General features: G+C 35.2%; 1 protein-coding gene across 8 annotated transcripts in view; it reads left to right on the plus strand.

Annotated features, from left to right (window-relative positions):
- Synd (protein kinase C and casein kinase substrate in neurons protein Synd) overlaps positions 1-20,876 on the plus strand; it is a 367,852-nt gene that overhangs the window by 279,217 nt on the left and 67,759 nt on the right. Inside the window, exon 1 of one of the 8 annotated variants that reach the window (XM_081738615.1) lies at positions 15,227-15,429. The exons of 4 other annotated variants lie outside the window; for them this stretch is intronic. In XM_081738615.1, coding sequence (XP_081594741.1) covers positions 15,413-15,429 — 17 coding nt within the window. In that variant the 5' untranslated portion in view covers positions 15,227-15,412. Of the gene's footprint in view, positions 1-15,226; positions 15,430-15,480; positions 15,581-20,876 lie in introns of those variants that run through there. 3 more of the 8 variants (XM_081738620.1, XM_081738613.1, XM_081738614.1) reach the window with 3 other exon arrangements.

Here is a 20,876-nt window from a genome sequence, read left to right on the forward strand (position 1 = left end):
AAAACTATGGGACGTAAAACTTAAGATTTCATTTAATTTCATTTTTGTACCAGTCAACACCTCGAGTGGTAGCAGTAATTCTCAGAGCTATATAGAGTAATTATAAAAAACTATTTTTTCGTTATTATAATAGATAGTATTATTTTATTATTTATAATTAAAACATCAAACAAGTGTGTCGCGATGTTCCTGAACGTTCAGTATATTGTGTCGTCAATCAAAAAAGGTTGAGAACCACTCAGTGCCGGATTTACGTATAAACTAAACAAACTATAGCTTATGGCCCCCTCTCTTGGAGAGCCCAAAAATTGAATGTAAATCTCCAAAATATAAGAAAAAATAAAATAAAATCTACATATAGCAACAGTGCTTAGTTTTGTGTAGGCCCTTATGATGTAAGTAACGGGGCCCCTTCTGCTAGCCTGCTTCCTAAAATATCATTAATTTCTTCATTTCTATATATAGGGTGCCTACGTTCATGTGAACACACAAACGGCCCCAATACCTTCAGTAGCTTAGGGCCCCACCAAACCTAAATCCAGCTCTGGAACCACTGCACTAGCCCACTAGAGGGAACCCTAAAACAATAACAACGATCGATCAGACAGTATGCATAGAACCGCGAACTACGTCACAAATTACCGGTTGACCACGGTCGACGCTTTGGCCATCCCCTGCTGAAAAGTAACTACACCACTTATTAAGATGAAATTAACTCAGAAACATACCTCAACCTTTTCACTATGATATTAGAAGGACAACAATATACAATACGATTAGTGAGATATAGTTAATTATGGTTAATTCTGGAACTTTATTTTTTGTTATCTACTTTGTGGTGGACAAAGATTGTGTGCATTGGTTTTCTCGGGGTTCTCCCGTTTCCTTTATTCATTCCACTAATTCATTCATTTCTCATCATCACCGTCTCCTTTAGCCTAGCCGGCATAAGCGTAGGACGTAAAACTTAAAGATTTAATTTCATTTTTCAAAGATGAAACACACATCAATCGATGGATCACATTGAGCTGAACAAAAGTGAATACTGGAGAGTAAATTCTGATGAGTAGTTTCCGAGAAACCAAGAAAAAATGCCATTAAAAGGTAACGGCGCCGACTTTCCAAAATTTATATGGGTGTCTATCAATGGCCGGACGTGTTAGCCTATATGTTTACAGGGAAGTCTGGATATTTGGTTGATTTATTTTTAGTTAAAATATTTTATGAACATTGTCATAAAGTCCTGTGCTGTGATAAAGTAAAATATACCGATACTATTAGGGATAAGTTGGGGCTGTCCTAGGTCAGTCGGCAACGCGGCAGACTTAAACGCAAGAGAAACAGGTTCAAACCTGAATCCAAACTAAAAATCTTGTGGGTGCGGCGCGCACACAAAATTGTTTGTATGGGTGCCGAAGCCCCGGAGCACGCACGTAGTCGGCGCGCATGCTAAAAGGTATGCTGTTTCTTGTCAATTTGTGCAGTTGATGGTTTTTATTCTGCTTTAACAGATTATTTACTTACACATTAAACTCTCGATTGTCCGCGACATTTCTTTTTTCGACGATAACTTACGATGTGAAAAGAAAATATTTTACAAACTTTGTGACAAAATGTTTAAGAAAACTTCAATCACAAATTTGATATATTTTAACGTGTTTTGTTTTGAGAAAAAGAAAAAAAAAAACAGTTGACATATTTTAAATTATTTTTTGTGAAAAAGTAAATCAACAAACTGTAAATATAGAAAACTACTGTTTATTAATTCCTAATTGTATAAATGGCCACCTACTGTAAATTGTTCAGAAACATTAAGTTGTGTTGTGTTATTTTTGACCATTTTGCGGACGAACCTCGGTTTCCGCACCACCCAGTTCCAAAGTTAACTGTGAGTTTACTCTATATGTACTGTACATGAAAAAAAAATCAGTTCTTTGATACCTATTCACTTAAATTATTTACCTTTTCTAACCTAAAGAGCATACTATGAGACATAAAACTAAAGATTTCAGTGGGAGAAAACTAGGTAGCCCTACTCATTACAAGGAGATTATAATGAAAAAAGAAGCTCTTGATGGGATAAAAATAGTGTTACATAAACTGCTCGTACTGCATTAAATTGATTTTTAAATTAAATTATATTTGTCATGCTTTCGATTAAGGTTAAATTATACGTATCTTTTTTGAACACATGTTAGAAGGGCTGTGGGAGTCACGTGTTTAGTTGAGTGATGTAGGAGCGTTATTTCTGACTGTGTAGGCCAGTGGTTCCCAGCCTTTTTTGACTGACTACACACTTTCTGAACGCCCACGGCACCGCAACGAACTTGTTCTAATAATAATAATAATAATAATAATAATAATAATAATAATAATAATACATTATATTATTGTAAAACTATAAATATCCATAAAGTAGTTCCTTAATGTAGTACTGAGCATTATTGCTGGCGCTAAAGGCATTTGGTACAGTCTCTCTCAAAATTGATTTGAACTGATTATTAAATTCTTCATATTTTTTAAATTGTAAAATTTTACGACCCATCCTGTGCGACTGCTCGATACATCGGGCAGGAATCGCAGATTTAGACCACAGTTCACTCACTCAGAATTTAAGTTCCCGAATTGTTTCGCGATGGTAACACTAAAATTTTGTCCTCGTCGGGAATTGAACTCGAAATCGTTAATCATTTGGTTACAGGTAACGAATAATAAAGCAAGACTCATCAGTAGCTATGGTCTGCATCGGTAGTGGAACCTGTGACCTGTTGATTAGGAGAGAACTGCAACAAGCTATATCGTTTCAGTCGGTTGACCATAATTGAGTTAAAATTGCTGTAACAACTTGATGTACTGTCGTAAAGCATAAATACCTCAAGGTATAATGTGTTATGATGTATGAGTGTACAAATGATTGTGTCAACGTAACTGGAGGAAACATTACTAGCAATTTTTCAGTCTATGTAATTAGCGGAAGTGTCTATATAATATATAATGTAATTGTGAAGCGACAAGGTTTATATAATAGTATTAAGCCATAGTAACACTTTTCTCTTTTTGTTTTTTTAATGTGCAAAACATTACTAGTGAGGTTAGCAGTATATTGAACAAGAATGCCAACTCTGCTTTTATTAGTCTAGCAGAGTGTTATGTAATATTTAAGATTGACCAAAACAAAAACATTTTCTTTTTATTTTGTGCAATGCACTTTAATGAATATTGTTGACTCGTAATACTAATTCAGCTGTCGGCATAATGCAAGCCTTCAAGTTTCAAATTACGAAGCTGTTTGGTCGGTGTCACTGTCTTCAAGATTCTGATGCAGCATTTTTTTTTTTTTTTTCCCTCATTGATACTGTTTTGTTCTACTTAGTAGCATAGTCAGTTGTAAGTTCTCAAGCAATCAAGTTGTAATTAATGTTCTGGTTTTCTCTTTCTCTCTCTCTCATTTTTTAATTACTACGTCTGCTTTTAAAGTATTTCGAGCGATGATAATTGGGAGGTTTGTAATTGAAAAACTTTGCAATAATGAACGAGGGCGACATAATTTGGCCATTTTAAATTCTGAACAAATTCCTTGGTGTTACGGTACACGAAGCGTTGTGGCAGAATAGATGGTTTTTCTATATAGTGACATGTAGTGGTATATTTTGGTGACATACAATCCATACATCGACACCCATTACATTACTGTTATTTTCAGCTTTTTAGACCAGAATTCACTACCCAGTTCCTCACGACCAGTGTTCGTAGGTTTTCTTAAGAAAATTTCACTCGACTGACATTTTTTTCTCGTTTCTTATCAAATTTTCCCTGGTTTGTTGAGTGTCCAATTCCTATGACAGAAGTTACATGATAACATTAATTTAGCTATATTAAAGGAAGTGTGGATTGTTTTTTTTTTTTTTTGTTTGTTTGTTTCTATTTTCCTTTTTACTTTTTCTTTCACTAAATACAAATACACCTAACCAAAATGGGTGCAGATTATGCTACTTTGAACACACACTCTATTGCTATTGTATTGGTATTTTTTAAGAAAAGCATTTAAATTGCTCAATCAATCAGCGCGGTGCTTACCCTGGATTTTCACGTTTTATGGAAAAAATGCCTTTTCCTTTTTGCTAAATTTCCCTAGATTAGGGACATTTCGCTCAAGCACTGCTCACAACGCTATATCAAAATCGAAAAATTTTGTGTCTCTAGTAGGGGTTATAGAAAAGCAAGAATTTTCACAATTTGGACCTTAAAATGGAGTGGAAAACATGCATTAGGAGTAATATTATTTCAACTTAAGCTTAAATGCCAAGATCAGGCGTCAAAGTAACCGGAATTATAGAATAATATATTATAAATTCTGCTCGTATTTTAAGTGAAAGAAAGGGATTCAGTCCGATTTCCTGCCAGCTTAGTAATCAGATTTCTTATTGCTTTTATAAGAAAATAATTGTAGAACTAATGCTAACGAAATGTGTATTGGGAAGTGCGAACAGTGCATAGTTCAGTTCGTAACTCGCTGAAGCTATATATGCAAGTTAGGTTATATATGTAATCAGTGGCGGCGATTGGACGTTAAAAGTAGGGGGGCAAGACATTATCTGAATATTTGTATATCAATGTTAGTTTCCCTGGTTGTTTCTAACACTGTGTTTGACGAAAGGTTGTATAACTAATAGGATACTATCTTTTTCGGTTAAAATACCGTATATCGCATTTCATATTTTATTAAGAATACAAAGGGATAGTACCTACTTGCGTTGCTCTTGTCTATTTACTTAAACAAGGAAAGTGTAAGAAGAGATTTGATTCCTTGCTCATGAGCATCTTAAAATTTTGTCTGGAAAATTGTGTAATCAGATTATTTAATAACAAATTAACAAAACATAAATAGAAAGAATATTAAACATAGTAATATATAACGAGTCTTGTTTTGAATAAGTTATATTGAAACTGGGGATTAATGAACAACTTAATTTTTAATTCCACACACGCTACTAAATACATGTTATTACTCTTAGAAAATGAAAGACAGTAAATACTACAAGCATATGTTACGACATTTAAAGCAATATTTGCTTTTGCAGCTTCCCGAAATATGTTCGTTGCCATCAGGTGCAGTTTTCACTTTCTTGAAACACATTAAAACACAATACCTAGAATCACTTCACACTCCAGTTATAGAAAATAATCCTAAAACCTAAAATTGTGTTGAATTCACTAAATTTCATTGTATATACACACTCGTGCACCCCTAAACACGACACTCACTCGCATATTACACTACAAAACAATGAAAAAGGTAGTTGCTCGTTCTTATTACGCTCTTTTTAATCAATATTCCTTATTTTACAAAGAACAGAAGACATTTTAGGAACTGTCAGTTTATGTGCAATTAAAGAATACCTTGTGATTGTTTTCTTTCTTTTCTTCGAAACGTTCTCTCTGTTTCAAAGCGGCTGACTAACATACCGAGCCCTTGTAAGAAAGGGGTACAGAAGCAAACCCTGCTAAATCCATTTAAAATTTTATCTGGGAACAAAGAAAAAGTGACGCCCTCATGTTTTCAGAATTGTTGAACAACTTTTTTTTGTTTGTTTTGTTTAGTGGTTGATTTCACTCATTTGTATTAAGTAGTGACCACTAAACATAAAAGCTGTTCAACAATTCTGAAACAAAAGGGCGTTACTTCTTCGTTTCCTGATAAAGTTGAAAAATGGATTTAACAAGTTCTGCTTCTATATCCGTGAATGCTGGAATTGTTGTGCTCCAATAGGTCAATTTTTGGGTTAGTTTCCATGGCAATTAGAACACAATTCTTGCAGCTTTCTTAACTTCACAGGAAGACAACCAATACGTACTCACGCAACGGCAAATATTATATGGCACCATTTTTTTTCTATGAAACAGTAATACATACGAAAACTTTAACTTCCAAATGAAATTATATACATTAATGGGTTACTTCAAAAAAGTGGAGGGGCAACTGCCCCCCTTTGCCCCCCCCCTAATCGCCGCCCATGTATGTAATACTAGCTTTTACAAATACAATTGACTCTTACATTCAAAAAATAATTATTCTATGCTTCTGACAGTTTCTCTTAATACTGTCTGTATTGATTCGAAACGTATTTAGGACATCACAGTTGATTGACAACTAACTAGGTATATGTTTCTCGAGTATATATATGACACAATATTACTATTAGAGTTCCTTCTGGGAGACAAGAGTTGAAGCTGTCTTGTCTCGAAAAAATATTGTGAAAATGATGTATCGTGTAAGAAGGTGTCTCTAGTGAAACTATATTTCGTATAAATTGTTTCGAAATCTGAAGAAAATGCATAGATGTTTCAATTATATGAATGGAAAATGTTTTCCCACAACTAGATTGTAATCTACAAGTAACTTTGGAATAAGTTTACTAATTTGAGTAACATTTTTTAAAAAAAATATTTGGTCTAGGAATTAATTCGTGCGGGTGGACAAGAGATGGCGCAACGAACGGAGCGTCCCACAGTTCCGTGTATCAACACATGTGTTGCAAACCCCTGTCATCGCGTATCGTTCGTAGTATAGGGCAGTGGATTAAAGCGTCAACAACACCAGTTTGTAGTTAAGTGAACATGGCGCAATTTGTGCCTGATAAAGTGTTTTTGCGGGGTGTCCTGCTGCATTACTTTAACATGCAGAAAAGTGCGACTGAAAGTCATCGTATTTTGGTGGAAGTGTATGGTGACCATGCTCTAGCTGAGCGAACGTGTCAGAAGTGGTTTGCATGGTTTAGAAGTGGTGATTTCGGCTTGGCAGACCAAGAGCGAGCTGGACAGCCAAAAAAATTTCAAGACGAAGAATTGACAGCATTGCTCGAGCAGGATTCGTGTCAAACACAGGAACAACTTGCAGCAGCATTAGGCGTTGATCAAACAACAGTCTCCAAACGCTTGAAAGCCATGGGAATAATTCAAAAGATGTCACATTGGGTTCCACATGAATTGAAAGACAGAGACGTTGAAAGACGAAAAACCATTTGCGAATTGCTGCTTCAACGACAGAGCAGAAAGGGGTTTCTGCATCGAATTATTACGGGTGATGAGAAGTGGATCCATTACGAAAACCCTAAACGAAAAAAGGCCTGGGTGAAACCAGGTGAACCAGGTCCATCACAACCAAAACGAGATATTCACTGTGCAAAGGTTATGCTGTGCATATGGTGGGATATGAAAGGTGTGGTGTACTATGAGCTGCTGCAACCGGGTGAAACTATGAATGGAGAACGTTATCGACGACAGTTAATGCGTTTGAAGCAAGCTCTGGCCAGAACACGACCAGAATGGGAGAACAGACATGATACACTTATTGTTCAACATGATAACGCTCGCCCACATGTCGCAAAACCGGTCAAAACCTATTTAGAAAATGTCGGATGGGAAGTTTTACCCCACCCGCCGTATTCACCAGACGTTGCTCCTTCGGACTACTACTTGTTCGATTGCATGAACAACGATTTGATTGGACAGCGGTTTACTTCTTTAGAAGATATCGAAACATGGGTCTCTGACTGGATCGCTTCCAAGGATGAGGACTTCTTTCGCCACGGAATCCGTACATTGCCTGACAGATGGCGAAAGTGGTGGCTAGCGATGGACAATATTTTTCTTAAGGTATTTATGTATTTTGTGTTTGTACTACAGCTTCAATGTGTGCGTACCAACCGCACGAATTAATTCCTAGACCAAATATAAAGAACGTAGTTCGATGTACGTTACGGAGAACTATATTCAGATCGGTCCTTTTGTTCCAAAGTTATTGGCAGAAAATCTGCTGGTCAGCTTTTCCACTCTACAAGGTAAGAACTATCGAAATCGCAGTAGTATTTGAATATTAAAACTTTCGCTCCTGGCGTACGTAGTTATACAAATTCCAGCTTCCTGTCAGTTCAGTGCTTTTTTAAAATATGTATATCAGGTAAAAATAAAAAGTAGGTATGCGAAATAGACTACAAATAAATCTTGACATCTTCTGTTTCAAGATGAATACGATATTTATTGATAGGCTTGGGTAGAATTCCTACGCTATAACTCAAACAAATGCAATTTCACGTTTGTTTATATACGAGGGCCATTGCAAAGTCATGGCAACTATTTTTTTTTTTCAAAATGGTAAAGTATTTTTTTTTTTTTTTAATATGAAATATGCAAAGAAAGGTTAGTTCATATATAAACATTACATGTAGGGAGATGGATGAACACACACCACAATAAAGATTTAGCACGAGAAAAAAAGACGAAAAAATTTTGTCTTTCCAAAAGTGTTTCTGTCAATTGCAACTATATACAATAGTACATTACAAACTACGTGCATTCCATGGCATCAGGAGTCTCCCCAAGAATCCACACGATGGCAAGGACTCGAAGATGTCACAGGTACGTGTTCCTGCCCTGTACTATTGTGTACTGTTGCAATTGACAGTAAAACACGTTTCAAACGACAATTTTTTTTCTGTGCTATATCTTTATGGTAGTGTGTATGTTCATCTATCTCCCTACATGTAATGTTTATATATGAACTAACCTTTCATTTGCATATTTCAGATTTTGTTTTAATTCGTTACAATTTTCGAGAAAATTAATAGTTGCCATGACTTGTACAATGGCCCTCGTGTATATATCACAACAGAGACTAAGGTGAGAAAGGTGCAGAACTTTTATTGGGTGAAACTGCTAGAATATTTGCTATTTTTTTTCTTGATCCATTTATACTTCTTCATATATATTACTATCTACAAGAAAGAAGTGCCACATAGCAACAAAACTGACAACAACTTTCAGCATACGGAATCTTCACAATCCATTTCCGCATTATAAAGGTTTCCGGTGTCGTACAAACCATATTGAAATAAAAATAGTTTCATTGTGAGACTCTCCGATTTATGTGGTTCTTTCTCACGAAGGTTCCGTAATAGTTTTAAAAGTTAACGATGTAATAGTGTGATAATTGTTCTGTAACTGTTGGTATATATCGTGACAAATAAATTAATAAATCCCTTCTAGAATGATTTGGTGGTGAGATTGAAAGAACTGAAATTCGTAAGTTAATGGAATGTTGCATTCATATCTATTTGCAGCAGTTTATCTAGAGCAGTGATTCCCACCACCACTCACCACTGGGAAATACTTGATTTTTTAGGGGTAATTAGATAATTTAGGTGCATTAAACAACTTATAAAATTAAAATGAAACCAAACAAATTCACTGTTTAGAAAGAAATATTCTTTTTTTCAGAGGCACATTTATATACTATTATTTATGTAAACTAGAAGGGATAGTGTAAAACCCTTTAATTTATGATTTTACAACCGAATTGTTTTTTCTAATTACAAATATTTTTTTACATCAAATAATTAATAAAGAATTAGCATTGACTATAAAATTTTGAAATATAAGAGCACAATATACAGGATGATTCAAAACGTTTGGAAGGTGATTCGTGACATCAAGATAAGACAAAAAGTATAGACCAACCTAGGTGCACAAATGCTTCCTTTCGGTCTGAAAGGCTGCCGAAAACATGAAAAAATGAACTTCGGAAGTCCATAGCTCCAATACTATGGGACCTACCGTAGTCGGGTCAAAACTTCACTTAAAAACTGGTATGTTCGCTATCCAAAAATATGTGTTTCATCATCCTGTGGTAATTCCGCAACACTTTTGTAGATAGTTAGTGGGTACTTCAAATTAGTCTATATGCCCCTAGCCAAACTCCCTCTATAAAAATTGTTGCGTGAATACCACAGGATTCTGAAACATGTACTTTTGGATAGCGCACGTATTAATTTCTAAGTGAAGTCTTGACGCGACTACGGTAGGTTCTATGGTGTTGGAGCTATAGACCTTTAAAGTTCATTTTTTCATGTTTTGAGCAGCTTATAACTCCGAAAGAAAGCATTTGTGCATCATTTTTTTTTTTTTTTTTTTGGTCTTGGTGTCAAGAATCACTCCCAATCGTTGTCGGTGTTTTTTTGCAACACCCTGTATAAATAATTTCGGATTAAAAAAAACCCCAATTCGGTTATAAAATCCTAAATTAAAGGTGTTGCCACCAACCCTGCTATAGGTAGACCTACCTAATAATCATTATAGTAATATTTCAGTTGTTTTGAAAATTTACCTGGTTATAGACGTCACCATTTTAAAAAAAATACAGTTTTGATTTTAATATTTTTTCCATATTCTATTAGTTTTTCATGTACTAATCTTTCATAGCGTTATTTCTCTGCCATAAACTATTTGAATAAAACGATTAATGCAAACAAGAAAAAAGTGTACATTGAGAGACACGATTTCAAGAGGCGTAGATGGGCGAGGCCAAAAGTGGCTGGAAACTACTGATCTAGAGTAAATCATCTCTAGCTAATATATTTTTCATTTCTCTTTGCAATGGCTTTCTGTATTATTTTAACTTTAGTTTCAAATTGTGCCTGTCACTCAACATGATTGAACCACCAAAGCTAGTGATAAGTGTACTATGTATCTGTAAATCCGAATACATTGGGAAGTGTGAATTATATACAAACTAGGGATTGACAAAACCGGTTTTTATAAAAACCAGAAATCAGTTTCTAGAAAAACCGAATCCGAAAAACGATTTCGGTTTTCTAAAAAAAACGGTTCGGTTTTCTCCAAAACCCGGTTCGACTTCACACTAGAGTAGAATTTCGTAGTTCTCCGAAAACAGGATCCAATTACAACAAAAACAGTTTTGTTTTTAAACGTATTGGTTTTTAAGCATAGGCCCTATCGATTTCGATTTCTACTTCGTTTTTAAGGGAATTTACACGTTGTTGAGCTTCGTGTTCTCGACGCATGTTACAATGCCGTAATATCAATATTCCGAAACCTGTTTCGGTAAAAATCGAACCAGTTTTCGGAGAAAACCGAAACTGGTTTCGGTGAAACCCCCCCTTTTTTTAAAAAATTTTCAAAACCTCTTTCGGTTTTCCTAAAAGCCGAAAATTTGGTTGTTATCACCACTAATACACACACCATGGATGAAAATGAAACCACTTTTCTAAATATAATAATGTGTTGTACACTTGGTTATTCCGAGTTTCTTTTCCCAGTGTAGTGTTTATGCATATACAGTATTTTAATGCGTTTATTTACATTTCACATGAGGCAGCCACCGTGTAATGAATTTGAATTAAGGTAAAAGTATTTGTTTGAATTGAGTTCCCGTTGCTTAGTGAAAACTTCCTCCTTGACAACCTAGTATCCAAGTACTTAGTAGAAGAATGTAAGCTTTCTCAATGTGTTTCGTTGTAACAGACAATTAAATTCGGTCGATTGGCAAGTCTTAGCGACAGTGCATAAATATGTTGGTTGACGATACGGCGTGCTTACGATCTTTTTCATTGTTTGGGAATAACATGTTATTGATTACTGAGTAAGTGAAAGCACGTTTGGACAATACTTTTATATGACTATAATAGGTGTCAAGAATCGGATTCAACTAATTTACCTTTCACTTGGAGCTTGGAGAGCTGGACTTTTCTCTGGTGTTTTTCCAAGATAAATTTCGTTCTATAAATGTGTTCTGAGTAATAATTAGTAGCAGACTTTTGTTGCTGCAGACTAGATTTCTCCTTGGAATTTTCAGATTTCGCATTGTAGTGTTTAGCAGTTCTTAGCAGTTTTATTTTATATAAAAAGTATAAGGAATGCAATCTTCCAGTTTTACGTCCCGCGCTCTTAGGGTAAGGAAGACGAGCAAATTAATGAAAATGAATGAATATGAAAGAATTGTGGAATAAAAATGTTAAAGGAGTAGGAGAACCTCGAGAACCAGAAGACTCGAAAGAGGGGTACCTTGCACCAGGGGTGAGCGATTCATCACTGTAACAGCGTGACTCCTATGAATTGTGTAAAATTATACAAAAAAAAAAAAAAAAAACGTTCTTTTTACACAGTAGGTAGGTGACGATTATTAAAAATTATATACTGGGTGGAAGGGAACTCCACCGAAAAGCTTTCGGAGGTGATTCCTTATATGAAATGAAAGAAAAAAGTTCTAATAAACATGGCTTGCAAAACGTATCCTTTCAGAGTTATGAACGGCCGAATATTCGAAAATCACGTTTCAAAACGCTCTGACTTAGAAACTGTAGGACCTATCCCAAGCGGTTTAAGGATTACACAGGAACTAGTATGCGCTCTATTTAAATATCCATGTTTTATCATCCTCCGTTATCGGCAAAACGAACTGTAAAAAGGAAGTTGAGGTATAGGGATACTCCCTTAAGTACTAATGGTAGTTCGTTTCGCTGGTACCGGTGAATTCTGAAATATGGATATTTAGATAGAGCGCATACTAGTTCCTGTGTAATTCCTTAAATCGCTTGGGATAGGTCCTATAGTTTTTGTCAGGGCGTTTTGAAACGTGATATTTCGAATTTTCGGCGGTTCATAACTCTGAAAGACTTCTTTGACCCGTGTTTATAAGAACCTTTTCTTTCATTTCACATAAAGAATCACCTCCCAAAGTTTCTCAGTGGAGCTACTTTCCACCCTGTATATATTCTTTACAACACACGAAAACGTTGTCAATCGGAGATGTCAACTCGGAATAAAGAAAACTTATTAATCAACCGTAACATGATTCGAGTGATGTCAAACCATGGTTTCAAGTAAACAGTATTCTTTCTATCTACTCCCTGATTATAATGAAGAGGGTGAGCATCAGACAGGAAATACATTAGTTACATGAAGATTACCTTTGCCTCATCTATTTCTCAGTCCTTCCTCCGATCCAAATTCTGTTCCTGAGTTATACATCGTCCAGTTAACCTAGAAATGATCGTTTGCTTTGAAATCCTTGACATGTTTGCGATTTTTTAAAATAGCTATTTTCAGATTATATTAATTTAGTTCCATCTTATTCAGATCACTCATTGGACTTCACATCCGTCCGTTACTCCACACGATAATTCTTGAACGAAAGGATTTTTTTTTGGGGGGGGGGTTGCAATAGAGTCATTGTCTCGGCCGAGTTCATTAATCGAGTCAATCCGTTAAATCTTCACAAGTGGCTATCCATATTCCGTCCACAACATTCTCTAGCATTTATTCAGCCTGTTCAGCAGCAAAGAAATGTTTCTTGTCTATAATAAAAGGATATGGAATCTCGTTATCCTTTATACTGTCGTATCAGAATTTATTTTTCTTACTCCCCATTTTATTGAAACTGAGAGAGAACTTTTACATTTTGCTTCAGCACTGTAAAAGTGTAATTGAAATTCAGCCAAGTTCAGGAATCCCTCTTGTAGTCTTTAGGTTCTTTGTTAATAAGTAAACATTTTTAGAGAAATTTGCGTAAAGCCACATTGCCACGTTAAATGAATCTTGTAGCTGTCATTAAAAAAACCTTGCAACCCGATCTTTCTATTTACTCTTTACATGTTACAACTTCTTGAAAGCAAGAAAGTTTTCTCCACACCTGCAGCACTGCACTCTAGTGGACAAACAGTGAACTTCCTCATTAAAAACGTGTATTTTGGCGCACTTCCCCTCCCTGTCTAAAAGAATCCGTTGTTTCGGAAGCGGCGAAACTGGTTTTTCTTTTATGTCAGCTGGAGGGCGATAGCAGGCAGCAAGCAAGACGTCACAGAAAGTTGCGCATTGTTCAACTGCTTGCAAGATGAAAAAAAAAAATGTTTGATGACACTTTCAAGATTGTGTGTACACGGTGAAATATGGTAGGGTTTCAAGATTTTTTTTTTTTATGACAGCTGCAAGTTCTTCTAACGTGACAACCCCCTTTAAGGTAACATACGTTTATTTTTAATAGAAATAAGACTGATAAAAAAATGGTTAACATCGAACTGTTGTCATTTAGGTTAAAAGATACAGGCGATTAATCAAAGTGAATGATTGATAAAATTGGTGGAGTGAGAATGCGGAGGAAACGAGAGGACTCAGGAATACGATGTTGTCCGCCACAGACACACATGGCCTTAGATCCAAGTAGGGATCCTCACGAGGGGTGAGCGCTGTACCACAGAGCCACTGCATCCCTTTTTTAATGGAGAATTTAATTCAAAAACGGAAGCCAGGTAACAGTGAGGTAGAACATTCATCTCTGAAGTAGAAAATTCTTGATTTATTTCCAGGCCATGTGAGCTTGTGGTGCACTCTCCTTTTTCCGTTGGTTTCTCGGAGTACTCACCGTTTCCTCCCACATTCTTATTCTTCCATCATTCCTTTGTCTTAACCATCCGTCTCTCTTAGTTTAATGAGATAATGGTGGGACGCAGGGCCGTTTTTAACATCCCCGCGCCTTAGGCACTTAAAATTTTTACGCCTCTCACTATTTCCAGAGCACCTTCAGTTATTACCTTCCCACTTTTGGTTCGGGAAGGATTTTCCCATAACTCTCTTCCTCTTTTCCCTTCTTTGTTTTTGCCCTTTGGAGAGTCTGTTCATTATCCATTACCTATGGAACTGCCGTGCCCCGTATTCTTATTTATCAAGTAATAAAATCTCTATTTTCAATTAACACATATCAAAATTATAGGTATTGCATTTACATTAGCCGCTGAGATCTAGTTTGCTTGTAACCAGATAGCTTAACCGGAACGGCAATGACGTTTTCTGCACCAGCGTATTGTATTTTTCTCTTTTTTTCGCGCTCCAATTTTTTGCGCCCCCCAAATCTTTTGCTTCCTAGACACGTGTCTAGCATGCCTAAGCATAAAAGCGGCCCTCGTGGAACGTTAAACTGAAAGATTTCATTTCTCTCCTTTTCTTTGTCATTATTATTATTATTATTATTATTATTAAGAAGAAGAAGACAGGATAATTTACCTTATCCTGGTTTTCCCCCTGATTCTACAGAGTTTCATTAATTCGTTTAAATTAACCGTAAAGTACACTGTATAAACCTTGTATAATTTTATTGTATTCCAAATAATTCTTAAATCTTCAGTTATATTTTCATTTTCATTTTTTTTTCACACCAGTTTGTCGTTTAAGCAGGTCCTTGAATCTCTCTTTCCGGAAGTGTTTTCATGAACGTCATTGCTCGAAACAAGACAGGGTTAAGCTAATAAATAGAAATCAATACGGTATCTGCTAGAAGTGCTTCAGTACATTTGGGTGAACAGAAGTGTTCTGTAGTTCTGTTGCAATCCCACAGCCAATTGGAGTCGTATTCTTTCTGTTGCAACGTCGCTCACTTCGAGTCTCTTCCTTCTTCCTTCCCAATGCAAAGCACCACGGGATATGACGTAATATTTATTAGCAGGTGATGATTCCCATCGGAAGGTTGCTGTGAAGAAATCTAACATACAAACTTCGAAGGATGACCATATAGTTTCCTAAGCACGAACAACCTTGAGAAGTTACCCTTGTAGGACGTGTTGCAATGTGTCTTTCTGCTGTGTATGTATTTGACTATCATTTATGTTTGACTTAACGTATCTGGGCAAGTAGTGCTAGACTGCTGTTTGTTGATTGTCGTGAATGTATTGTGCACGATGATTAAAGTTGGAATTGAGGAACAAAATAAGTTACTTTTTGATCTTACATTTGTGTTAGTGAAGCATTTGTATACTAATAATATTGTGTAGTGTCTTAATTGTAGAAGTGAAGTTGGAAAAATGTTGAAGACAGGTTTTGTGTTTCTCAGTAACAACTAATGCAAATATGTTGCCTATGTTATAGGTTCTTAATATTGACACTCTCGTATACCTCTCCGTGGAATCTCTGTTTTTTGTAAACTTCGAGTTAAGTAGAAATTTAATGTATTTGGAGACACGATAAAATGTTTATCCAATCTTGATCGATTTTAACATACTGCGAAGATATATTTGAGTTGAGTAATGTAGGTTAAAAAAAAAAAAAAAAAAAAAAAAAAACTAATAGTGTCTCGTTGTAAAGTCTTGTGTTTTTATCGGGAGATTGAAGTAATTAAATAAAATAATTTAAAATCTTGTCGAGCCAATCAAGATCTATTTTCAAGCGTATACAGCACAAATTTCTACTCGCAGATTGTAATAATAAAGCCTATAGCCTTTTAAAGAGAAATGGGTGACCATTTTTTAAAACTAGACTTGTGTAATTGAGTTCTATGAGATATTGTCGTAAACAAATCCAGCTAAATCAATTCACATATTTGTGTATTTCGTTCTCTCTGCAATGTAAAAGATACACTAAATTTGTTTTTGTCATCATAAAGGACTTAACTGTCTTTTGTTCTGTGCTGCTGTTTTTCTTTAGCGGGCTCGTAAATTTCGATATCAATACTTCTGAAGTGTATAGTGAAGAACTTAATTATTCAAGACAGTTGATGAAACAGGAAAGAATTGTGAAGGTACTTACTTGTTACTGATTTCGCAATCCGTTTCGTTGCTGTATGAATTTCTTGTAATAAAGTGACGTAGTCTGGACTGGGAGCAAGGAGCACAGGAATGTAATAGAACTCTCATGTTTGGTTCGATCCCAGGCATTGTAAGCATGTTACGGTCCGTCAAAGTTCTCTTGCTTCCTCCCCTCTCGTTACTCTAACCAGTGCATTCCGCACCTTGAGAAAATAGAGCATAAGAGCCGAACGTTGAACCAAATAATGTCTCATTTTAGCAGTTCCTAAGGGAAAAATCACTTCAATATTCACATTCATGGTGCGTGTAACGCCTTGTACTGCGAGAACCAAAGAGTTATTGATAAACAGTCTTCAGATTCGGAATCAGAACATCAATTTACTTAACCGTTTTCATTGTCGTGACTGTGTGTGTCGGTGGTGTTGTCAGTAGTTTTTCAAAGGGAGAATTTCGACTCCTCGAGAACGAGAAACATTATTTTTGAAAATAAAATAAAATCATAGGTAGGGCTCGATATATGGTTTGAGTGATCTTGTTTAACGAGTTCTGAGATAACACCTTTAGCGCAATCGCAAAATATCCGGCGTTTAGTTTGAGCCATTGGTTTTTAAAAAATCGTGTTGATTAGTGGGAGTTGAAAAAAATTTAGGGTCTCAAAATGCAATATATCTTGTATCGGTACGAATATTATTGAAGACCGATTCACAGTCTTATGTTGGGATTGTATTTTGATTTTAAAAAAAAAAGTGCTCAATATTTCTATTTCCACTTTTTTTCTGCCTCTTGCAGAAATCGCAGAATATTCTTTCACATATTCGCGTAATGTTCCAACAAATGTATATTGTAAATATGTATTACCGGTACTTCATACGCTTAATGATTTTTTTTTAATGGCGAAAAACATCACGAGAACTCTTACTATTTTTTGTAAATAGGACTTTGTAAACTGCAGTAAATTTTAAGTAATGTGGATTCATCACTTCTTTGTTAATATTGCGGTTGCTCTTGAAAGTTGTTTCCTGGTGATCCAAGGCCCTATATAGCCTGAAAAGGAAAGGAAAGGGGAAAAAACCCTACCCCCTCCTTTGAAGACAGTCGTGTGTAGAAGGTTTAATAGTATAAAAAAATCTGACCAAAGAAGATTCATGTTTGTTTAATTCCATCTATGGACAAGAACGCGTACTTTTCAAGGGTAGCTAGGTGACTAGGTTTTTGAACAAATCTGTGTATTGTATGTGATACAAGCCGGCACTATTCCATATTTGTTCTAAAAATTTTGACAAGGTCATATCAAGAAAGAGATTAATGTGAAATCTGTTATTTACATTAAAAGTATTGATAAATTATGAACGAGGCAAGGTTAGCTTATTTAAGTAAGCTTTGAATAATCCAATAGCTTAAAGGAACCTCCAGGTTCAAGTTCTGTGGCGATCAACATTGAAACCGGAATGCTAAATTTGTAACACCTCCGGTTTGATTCGAGGATTAACGGATGAGATGGAACCTATTGTTTGGACGCTGAATAGATTCCCAAAATCGTTTCTCGATACCTCTTACCATTTTTTCCGTGATACATGTCAACAGACAAATGGATATAACAGTTATGACTCCCGATACTTATGCATAGCAGAGTTTTGGAACTCTAAAATCTGTTATTTATTACTTATATACTAGAACTCAACAGTATCTAAATTTTAACAGTTTATTAATTGTTTTTCCGTTAGTATGGTAAGCGCAAATAAATAAAACTCAACATACTACTGGTTTCTCTTAGGAATTCTCTGTTCAGTACTTGCGTTGTTCTTTCTATCAACCAAGTGATTTACCAGACCTCGTTAAGATAGTTATTGTTGAATGTATGTCTGGTCGGAATATTTACATTATGATTCATCATTTTGCTATTTTCTAAACATACCATTTATGAATCTTTTTAATTTAAAAAAAAAAAAAAAAAGGGGAGCAAAAATTGTTTATTTTTCTACCAAGCAGTAAACTATAAATATCAGCATTGAAACGCAGCACATGACTATATTTTTTTATTGACAAATTAAAGTGGAATGTTGATGATTTATTTCATTTATGAAAAAAAAAAAAAAAAAACTTGGCAGTGTATTTCAGATATTTTGCAAGTTTAGTTTTCTTTAAAGTACAGCTAGACGAAAGTTGCCTTACAATTGTTTACAAAAATTGGCTATATTAAAAGGTAAGCCCGAAATTCCGCGGAGGTTGTGGTTTCGGAAATATAACCTCTTTTGTGTATAGTTACTACATTGCTGCCCAGTGCGTTGTTTCTTCATGCGCTTGGTGTGATAAAATGTAAAGTTATGGTAGTATGTCAGGGAAATTAACAGGTGAGTCTCTACATAATTAATTCTCAAGAGAAGTTTTATTTTAATCTACATGTTCTATACTTTGAACATTGAACAACAAAAGAAAAAGTTACTGAATGAAAAACTTCGATTTCTGAATGTCTATTCTTAGCTTTTATGCATTTTAGTCTAAAGACCAGAAAAAAAAAAAGTGATCGGAAGTTTGCCTTCAAAAAATCAAAACTATTTCAAGTAGCGTAAAAGAGTTTGTTCGTAACTTCCCACGGAATGTTTAATTATATTTCATTGTATTTAGTTCCATTCTGGTAATGATATGTTTAGAATGAACTTCTGTAGGAATGAAATGTTCGAATGTTTATAATTTATTATTTGTTTGTTTATTATTTTAAGATTTATTTTCCTGTGAAATCGCGCGAAAACGTGACAGGAGTTTCCGTAATGCTGAAGGAATAAATATTACTTTTAAAATTTGTGATTTATCGTGAAATACAGTTTGATCAAATACGATTTTTTGTTATTTTAAAATTATTCTATCCTTGATTATGATGAATGTAAGCATTAAGGTCCATAGTTACTATCAATCCGTCAATCTTTTAGGAGAGCCATAAAACTAACATAGTTAAGAAAAAAATCATGGTTAGTAATGTTGACCTGTCATTCGTGCAACAAAAGAGCGTCATTCATTACAGCTCAGTTCCAGTTTATGATAGTTACAAGCCACTCTGTATTTGCTTACTCGCCGCATAAATACCATAAGTGCAACTGGTTGTGTTAGCAAAGCAAATAATGTCCAACTTCCTTTCGTTTGAATTGCGAATAAGTGCTCCGCTCTGTTTGGATTCAGTCATCTTGTACGGTTTCCAGTTGTGGAAGAACAATTTAAAAAACAAGCCTTTCTGTAAATGGATCTGTTTTATATCTTAAGGATGGTTCCACTTAGGAAGAAATGGAATGGAAACAATCATGGAGGTAGATATAAGAAGCCACTATAAAGGGAGAAGTTGAATATAAGGTGGTTGCCATTGTGCTCTGAATCACTAACTCAGAGATAATAAGGGGTTGTGCAGTTGCTACAGACTTTGACTTCGGCGTCCTCTGTTATTTTGGTTCTTCAGATGAGATATTTCATTGACCATGTTACTTCATTGGAATGTGGAGTGTTAATTTGTTCCTTTTTCTTTTCGTCTATTACATGTTCTTTCTTTGCTTTATATCAACGTTCCTCCTTTTTTTGCTGCTTTTATTAGTCAGTGTGTTCTGCTCTTGTCCTTTTCGAAAGCAAATTTATACATAATGTTTTGTGCACATATTAGTATACTTGTATATTTAAAATAGTATTAATTAAAATTCCTTAACTTTATATCAGTGTTTTCATAAGAAAATACATATTTAAAAAAAAATAATCGAAGGCTATCAAGAATATTTTATAATAAATCTCTATATGCTATTAGAATTTGTATTACCTTCACCTTATTAAATTGTGTAATCTGTTTTGTATTTATATAATTTACCTGTTAAAGACTCAACTATAATGTGATATGCAATTCACTTGATTTTTTTTTTTTTTAAACTCATGTTTAATCTTAATCTAAAAGGACTAGGCTGACTTCGATAACCACTTATTTTCCGCGGACCCTAGATTGATAAACGGTTTTAAGTAGACATGTTACATTCGAGTGTTGAAACTTCAACAATCTCTTGTCATTTTGTGTCGAGCAAAGCAAATACGAGGGTCACTAAAAGAGTTGAGACATGCAGCCCTGGATACACATATATTTAAACTATAACATTTCGAAGTATTCTTCCCGACATTTCACATAACGTCTCATCCTACTAAACCAAACTGGAAGCACTGTTGCCACTGGGTTTCAAGCACTGCATCTGTTCTTTGTAGGTATTCACAGAATCTTCAGAGGGGAAAACCGATACCCAAACAGATGATCGACACTTTGTCTCTGGGCCAAACTGGTAAATTCACGTTTCAGTCACCCGTTACAATGTCTCAAACCCACCTTGAGTCCCCATTTGAAATTTCTGAAGCATCTCTTGACACAGTTTTACTCTTGTCTGCTATTGATTTTCAGTAAAGTTATGTAGTTCACACCGAGGTGAAACTTTACTCACACGCAAATGCTTATTCAGAATGGCTGAAACATTCGCCACACTAGTCCCAATGGCA

Source organism: Thermobia domestica, chromosome 14, assembly GCF_964235325.1.
Source record: "Thermobia domestica chromosome 14, izTheDome1.hap1.1, whole genome shotgun sequence".
Taxonomy (NCBI): Eukaryota; Metazoa; Arthropoda; class Insecta; order Zygentoma; family Lepismatidae; genus Thermobia; species Thermobia domestica.